The sequence below is a fragment of the Danio rerio genome, chromosome 21 (genome assembly GCF_052040795.2).
Source record: "Danio rerio strain M-AB ecotype USA chromosome 21, GRCz13ab, whole genome shotgun sequence".
In the NCBI taxonomy this organism is placed as follows: domain Eukaryota; kingdom Metazoa; phylum Chordata; class Actinopteri; order Cypriniformes; family Danionidae; genus Danio; species Danio rerio.
Genome location: NC_141041.1, coordinates 15,413,900 through 15,422,500, shown reverse-complemented (window position 1 = coordinate 15,422,500; position 8,601 = coordinate 15,413,900). Strand labels below are relative to the sequence as shown.

Here is an 8,601-nt window from a genome sequence, read left to right as displayed (position 1 = left end):
GATGCATTCATAAGAACAGTGAGTTCTTTCTACTGTAAATGAATCAGCCATTTTGAACAATTTTAAATCAGTTATTTACTGAATCAGCTACCAACTGGTGATTTTAGTATCAAGTTTATTCATCTACACCAGGCCTTAACCCCCCTAAAAACAAGCACAAAATCACACCTGACAAAGTATCCCAAATACTCCACCAAAAAGATACCTCTTTTTGTCAATATTGCACACCCCTAATCAAACATGACACAGCAGGCTTTGTAGGTTCACTTTCACTAACACTCTTTTTTGTCTCTTCCAGGATCATTTGGTTTGTTTTCTTCCTGGAACACTGGCTCTCGGTGCCCACAACGGTCTGCCTGCAGATCACATGGAGCTGGCCATTCAGCTGATCGAGACGTGCCATCAGATGTATGTGCAGATGGAAACAGGTCTGAGTCCAGAGATTGCTCACTTTAACCTGCAGAACCACAACGGACGAGACATCGACGTGAAGGTACATTAACCTGTGCGATCACCACTCATCTTTAAAGATAAGCTGGAGCCATGGTCTTAAACTGCTGATGCAGACTTGGGAACCGAGCCATCTTTTTTTTGCTCTGGATGGTAATAAACTCTTCAAATAGTGCAGCGACTGTGGTCAGATTGTCCATTTGCGGAATTTAGGTTTAGCTTTTTCAATATCTGTTCTGGAAACAAATACAGAAATATGTTTCCATCCACCTATTTTTTTATGCACATTTTGAAATATATGAGAAAAAAATGTCCTAACCCTTGTAGTCTGTTCAAAATGACTACCCTTTCGTTATGTTCATGGCTGTTATTGTCCCCTTGGCTTCCATTATAATGACGTTTGTGGGTTGCAAAGCCATGACAGCATATAATTATGCATTTAGATAGGCCTGTTCTAAACAAATTTTCCCCCTGCTCTTCACTTTTAGCCACTATCACCCCCAGGCCCCCCACCCCCCCACTCTTCATTTTCATCCGCGCTTTTCACAGGGCCCGTGGCGGCCAGCGGTGCCCCTGCATACACACACATAGTAGACTTCATATAAAAGGCAGAAACTATGCTTTTTTTTGCACTGCAACTGATGATCAAAAGTAAAAAATACAAATTCTTTCCATCAGGGACAACCAGCAACAATCAAGAATGCATGATTATATCATGGCTTTGCAATCAAAAAATGTACTTATAATGGAAGTCAAAGGGGCAAAAACTGCCATGAACATAACCAAACGGTAGTAAACGGCTGTTCACTTTCACTTTGTTCCGCGACTCCCCAACCCTCTTCACTTTCGTCTGCGAAAACCAACCCCCGCACTGGCTCTTAACTTACGTCTGCGACACTCTTCCACTATCCAATGCCCCGCTATTCCACCAACCCTCCGCTCTCCACTTTCGTGCATGACACCTCTACATCCTCGGGTAGTATGCCGGATCCATTACCTCGGGACCTCGCGATTTACAAATTAAGCACTGCCCGTAAGTAAAAATGTGCTTTAGCTACAAAGCCACAGCCATATTCGGTTACTCACTGAAGCTAAGCAGGACTGAGCCTGGTCAATTCCTGGATGGGAGACCACATGGGAAAACTAGGTTGCTGTTGGAAGTAGTGTTAGAGAGGCCAGCAGGGGGCGCTCAACCTGCGGTCTGTGTGAGTCCTAATGCCCCAGTATAGTGAAGGGGACACTATACTGTCAGCGAGTGCTGTCTTTCAGATGAGACATTAAACCTTGACTCTCTGTGATCTTGGCACTTCTCATAAAGAGTAGGGGTGTTTCCTTTCATTGGCCCTTACCAATCATGGCTTCCCAATCATCCCCATCCACCGAATTGGCTCTATCACTGTCTCTCTACTCCACCAATAGCTGGTGTGTGGTGAGCGTTGTCCTGTTGCTGGCATCACATCATCCAAGTGGATGCTGCACACTGGTGGTGTATGGAGAGACCCCCATCATGATGATGAAGCACTTTGGGTGTATGGGCATACATGATAAATGCGCTAAATAAATACACATTACATTACAATGGAAACACATTTACAGAATACATTCCCAAAAAGTCATGTGACAACAAAAATGGGCGTGATGGGACAACATTATTAGACAAACCAGCAAACTGACCACATCGTGAAGCATGTGAAATGTTGTTTTGGTCATACTAAAAGTCTGTCATCAAAGCGGTTCAGCATCACCCAGAACTGTGTTGAGGGTCTGCACTCCCAAAGATTGGTCTCACTTCTCCAAAAGCCACTGCATGTTCATTGCATTTCGTCTTCCTCTTTTGAGGTGCAAGTAATTTATTATATAAGAAAAAAGGCCTACAGTGGCTTCTCCTACTGCAGCAAATTCCATTTTTCTTTTTGATATTTACCGCCAGTTTATCAGGAAGTGACAATTTTGTTGTTGTTGTTTTTTACTCATTAGATGTAAGTAATTATACTGATGAGGATAATTTTAAAGCAGTTGCAGCTGTTTTGCATTAATAGCTTTTTGTTCTCTCTCTCTCTCTCTCTCTCTCTCTCTCTCTCTCTCTCTCTCTCTCTCTCTCTCTCTCAATGTGTGAATTCAGCCTGCAGACAGACACAACTTGCTGAGACCCGAGACTGTTGAGAGTCTGTTCTACATGTACAGATTCACCAAGGACAGCAAATATAGGGACTGGGGCTGGGAGATACTGCAGAGCTTCAACAAGCACACCAGAGTGAGTTTCACTGCTTCAAAAAAAAAAAAACTAATTTTATAAATAGCACATCCAACATATAAAGTGGAGATCAAAGTTAGAGAACAATTTCTAGGCTGTTTTTTTCAGGAGTTATATCATCTTTTATGAGATCTAATACTGCATGAAAATTGCTGGCTGATTGGGCGATGAACACAAGGATTGAACTACATGTTGCTAAAGCAGCTTCTGATGAATCTTTGCCATTTACTGTAGCAGTTAACTATAAGAGACTCCTGCTACAGAAAAACATCCCTCAAGCCACAACATTTATTTCCACTTTTTTTAAGTTCAGTCTTCGAACTTAATGTAATTGAACTTGTTTTCAATTCTGATGTGAACTTGGGACAGTTCATGTTTCTCAGTGAAGGTTTGTCAAACTAAATATTTTATTATTTCTCCTGTTGAGAGGTTTGGTCACTGTAGAGCTTTCAGTCCAAAATTGTTTTAAACATTGAGAAACTTAAATTCTGGTTTATACTTCCTGCGGTGTAAGTGATCAACGTGACCCATGGTGGACACCCTGCGCGTTGCCATGCATTTATAGTTGTGCGCATTGTTTATATAGCTCTGCAATAACACTTCCGAAACGCTTGCTGGCAGTAGGTTTTTATGTTCCTTTGTGCTAAGCTTCTTCGCTGTTGTTTTGTTTTTTCTGAAACCCTACCTTAACTTGTACATGGCTCAAACTCGCTCATTTTGAGGCAGGAATCGTGGACGTTCAACAACTTTAATTATAAGGTAAACACAAAAAAAAAATTCCATTTAGAGCTCCTTCATCGGACTTGACACTTGTAAACACTCGCTTGATCGGGCTTGTATGGCTCTCATCTCCGCCTACAGTCGTCAGCACTATCAAGCCAACCAATCACAGAGCTTGCGCTACGCGTTATTGCGACGTGTAGTTACATTTTTTGACAGATGCGCGTCAGCATCACTGACAGCCATGGCGATGGCTATGCGACCACGTAGGCTGCATCGGAGCATTCCCAACGCGGAAGTTTAAATCAGCCTTATTCCAGACACAGATTTTTACTCTGATCAGAGCTGAACTAGTGAGCTTCAGTATTAAAGCAACTGATCATTTGAGATTCTCTGCATTATCATGTCTTTTTGTCTTTTGTGGACGACCAGCCTTTCTAGGGGACTTAAATGCATTTCTAGTTTCCTTCCACCTATTTCTTTGTGCATTTTGGAATATTGCTTAAAAATTGCTTAATGGGAATTCTGAGATCCACATAAAAATTTGAGGTAAGACTTTGTTTTTATGGTCCATTTGAGTATTAGTAGACTGTCTGCTTAATAAGAAACTTTGCAGGTACATGTCAACTAACTCTAACTTATAACCAACAGTCTACTTATAATCTATTGAGAATTTGTTGGCATGTAGATTAAATGTAACTTAAATTCAACAAACGGACCATCAAAATAAAGTGTGACCAAATTTGAAAACACTCTGACACAGAACTCACATATTCAAACAGATTGACAAGAAAATGCACTTATTTTAAATATCTGCAAATATATTATGGTATTTTTACACTTTAGCCAAGTCAAAGACTCACATACAGCACTTTTATCTGTACATTTTGACTGAACTATCACTTTAAAGGCGCCATGAAATCAAATTTGTATATGTGCACTATTGTAGAAAAATTATTTGCCCTCATAAACTTTCATCAAATACCATAACATTCCCTTATAAGACTTTTCTTCACTGCCTGGTATCCTTTTAGGGCAGGCATATTGGTGGGTGTCTCGATTCTGCTCTGCATTCGTCCATTCTTCCTTTATTTTGTTAGCAACGGCTTAGCATCTTTCTACAATCCAATCGGTTCCCAAAGAACGAAATCATGCACCACCCTACATGTTTTTCTCATTTCAGGACCAGTTCAATTGGATGTATGTCATGATAGCAAAAAAGACAATCTTAACGTCCATTTTATGGCAAACAAAGCTGTTGATGAATAAACACACTTGAATTCTTCACTGTTCCTGTTCAGGTTCCCAGTGGTGGCTACACTTCTATAGGTAACGTCCGGGACCCGTTAAACCCTGCACCCAGAGACAAGATGGAGAGCTTCTTCCTGAGCGAGACGCTAAAGTATCTCTTCCTCCTGTTTTCTGATGACACCGAGCTCATCAGTCTGGATAAATACGTGTTCAACACTGAAGCCCATCCGCTGCCCATTTGGCCCTCAGCCTCATGAGGAACCAATGCCGGCGCTCGCTCTCAATTTCAGTGATATTGACTTTGACCAGCGATGATGCAAGCTTCACCATAAGCCACCCATCAGGGCCTGCGCTTATGCACTTGAGCTTTATTTGGTGCAACGAGACTTTATATTCACCCTGAAGGACCCAGAGGTTTGGTTATGAAACATGTCAAATTTATTTTCTAAATTCTGTACTTTACAAGACTTGTGACACTCTTGCATGTCGGAATAACTGCCATATCCGTCCATATTTGGGACAGGAATATTAGTGTCAGAGCTTCGTAAATCACAAGGCAGACTGCTGAAGTCCCACACTGTGAAAATGCCAAGCACTTTGTCAAATGAAACTTGTTGTTTTGTTGGTTGCGTATACATAAATGGATGCTCTCGATGTGAGTGCCTCGTCTTTATTTTTTGCAAGCTGTTACCGTGGTGTTTGGACTTTTGCAAGAGTGGGATGCATTAGGGAACATATTGAGTACTTGATTACAGATCATTTTGAGATTTAGTTGGTAGCCCTGGGGTATTGTGGAATTTTTTCTGTTGTTTATGTTGACTTTAGTGCGCATATTTCAGTGAAAGCTAATGATTCGATTGAGTTGCTGCGTTTTAGTTTGTTAGTATTTACAGATTTTGGTAGCCAGTGCATGGCAGTGAATGCTGCAATGCTACATTCATTGATCAGTTTGTGCATTTGTTCATTAATTTAAGTTTTACAAAATCAGCGCTTGTAGGATGAACTGTGTCTTATTGAAAGTTATGAAGGCTTCTGTTAACAAAGCTGCAAAAGTTCTGATGTTATTATTAGAGTGCTGTTCAAACGTTATACATACGTTGGTTGTTGTTTTTAGATGGGTTTTCAAGCGTTAAATGAATCAATCATCCATAAATGAAATGAAAATGTCATCATTTACTCAGAAATTATTTATTCCCGGTCAATTCTGACATTTATTTTGTGTGTGTGTTAGACTGCGTGATTTTGGCCCGATTTTGGCTCGCCGACAGGTTTTGAGAAATCGCGACAAATGCCTGAAATCACAGGCAAATCGCTGCTTTTGCACGTGAGTGACAATCACACAGTATGAACTATCAAAGACGCAATCTGAGAGAATCGCCGATGAGTCGCCGATGCCTGTGAGATATTTGGCATGCTAAATATCTGGAGCTGTCGGCGATTCAAATCATGCCGTGTGAATTGAGTTTTGACTGAAAATAGCATCAGCCATCGCCTACAGCCAATGAGAGAGCAGCATTCACTTGTGTGCGTGTGTATACCTGCTGCAGGCCAGTGGGAGGCTGGGGGAGAAGTTAAAAGCGCTCTTTTTCGGTTTATTTGAACCCACGAAATGGAGGAAAAACTAGTGTAGGTTTGACAGAACTCAGGAGCAACCGTGTCTGACGTTTCATACAGAAAGAAATTAGTTTATTATCAACGTTGAGGAGAAATGGCTAATTCCCTTTAAACCCAGGTGAGCAAGCATGTACATGTTCTACCCCATTAAAGGCTTCTTTCTCATTAGGTAGTTAATAACAAAAGATATACTACGTGTTTTTGGCTGTGAGACGTAGTTTGGACGAAGTTGTCGGCGATTCTTCCTATAGTAAAGTCATGCAATGTGAATGTCTCTGTCGCCGATCCATCTAGCAGTGTAAATAAAGCAGCGACGAAACGCTAGCCCAGATAGTCAAGCAGTGTGAACACATCTGTGACACGACTACTTTGAAAATCATGCAGTCTGAACTCGGCATTAGGGATGCTCATTTTGGTTAATTTTGCCAAGCAACAATTATCGCTCATTAACCCAATATTTCAACATAGGCTCATTCTGAAAACGTAGTCCTATATATGTTTTGGGAGACTGCAAATTATGTAGCCAAAGGTACGTATGGCTGCATTTCATTTTTTAAACGAACACTACGAGGCGGTATGACACCGTTTCTTTTTGCACGCAAGCTGACTGCTTGGTGGGTGGGTCAATCGATAAAATTGGTTGGTTTAGGGAAGAAGGAGGGTGGGTCAGTCAAACAGTCAGTCAGTCAGTCAACAGCGGCCTCTGGTGAGTTTATGCGAGAACAGCAGGCGCGAATTGCACTCACGAGAAAAATTTTAAATATAAAAAAAGCGTACACAGCGGCCTTTTGTGGATTCGTGAAAACAAAAACTGCAAAAATACTTATCTCCTTGGATGTATTTTGTGGCTTTCAGAAATGTATACGGAGGTAAGTTTTCAAAATGAGCCTGGGTTGGAGTTTTAACCGTTAACTAGTCAGATTATATGTATTAAATTATTAGTTAATTTTAAAAAATCATTTTTGTGTCTATTTTGTGTCTGACACAAAAAAATACTATTAAAGTACTGATTTATTTTAACATGCGAGCATATTAACAACAGAACATCTTCACACACCAGCAATGTTTCCAACAGCACAGAAAAAAAGAATGAACTAAATAAAAGAATAAAAAAATAACCCTGCCCTAGATATTTTTCACTTAAATTACAAATTTAGATTACAAAACGAAAACACTGACTGAATCTTTTTTTTCCCATCATATGTAATTTCTTGGATCAAATAAAAATATCAGGCCACTTCAAATCTTTCGCTCCACTGAAAATATGCACTTAATGAATACTTTTCTGTTATTCTTATATCATAAACCTCTGTCAACATTTTTAATAGAAGTAACTAGTTTAAAGATGTCTTGAGCGTCTGGTTTTACCTCAGAGCTTGTGTGCTTTTATTTCCTCTCTCACTCACAGTTCATGTGTGTGCGCTGCGTGTGATGAAAGACAATGACGAGGCTCATTTGTTGACGTTTTGTAAAGTATAGGCTACTATATACATGTTTTATAAGCTTTAAAATAAAAGCCTCCATTTGGTGCAGAGTTATCATTATGCAAAAATCAAGAAAGTCTTTGAATTAGTTTAAATCCTAGTTTATGTAGGCTGTTTTAAAAATGGAAATAATATAAGAACTTTTAATAACTGTAATATTCCAAATGGAAAAAAGGTTGGTATGTTGGTTTTACACTAAATCATCCCAACTATAGCCTATATATTTGTTGTGTTTGAGCAGAGCTTCTTTGGCAAAATATGTCTGTAGGCACGTGTGGTTTACTCATACCATTAATCGGTTAAAACGCATCCTTTCGGTTAACGGTAAGTCAGTTATCATGAGCATCTCTAGTGTGTGTGCTTCATGAAAAAAAAACATGAAGGCTTGGAATGATCTGAATGAGTACAGTATTTAATCACAGAAGTTTACATTTTAGGAGAACTTCACTTTTAGATATTACATTTCATGCTGACAAATCTTGCATTTTTATCCTTTAAGCAAGCCTCATTCCTTCATTTTCCTGCATTTTTTTTTATTGCCACAGTGGAACCACCAATTTATCCAGCGTATGCTTTTACGCAGTGGATTATTCAATTCAGCTTATTCAATTCACCTATAGCGCATGTTTTTGGACTGTGGGGGAAACCGGAGCACCCAAAGGAAACCCACGCCAGGAGGAGAACATGCAAACTCCACAGAGAAATGCCAACTGACTTAGCCGGGGCTTGAACGAGCAACCATCTTGCGACAATGCTAACCACTGAGCCATCGTGCCACCTTAAGTAAGCATGTTTACATGTATTTTTTTATTGTGTATTTTATTTTTA

The 8,601-nt window shown here is 39.9% G+C and overlaps 1 protein-coding gene across 3 annotated transcripts in view; it reads left to right on the top strand.

The window, feature by feature from the left end:
• Positions 1 to 5,329, top strand: part of man1b1a (mannosidase, alpha, class 1B, member 1a) — a 45,296-nt gene extending 39,967 nt beyond the window's left edge. For all 3 annotated transcript variants that reach the window (XM_087300972.1, XM_087300970.1, XM_087300971.1), the window contains exons 12-14: positions 299 to 493; positions 2,573 to 2,704; positions 4,726 to 5,329. In XM_087300972.1, the coding sequence (XP_087157098.1) occupies positions 299 to 493; positions 2,573 to 2,704; positions 4,726 to 4,932 (534 nt within the window). In that variant the 3' untranslated portion in view covers positions 4,933 to 5,329. The remainder of the gene's footprint in view (positions 1 to 298; positions 494 to 2,572; positions 2,705 to 4,725) is intronic.
• Positions 5,330 to 8,601: the final 3,272 nt, after the last annotated feature.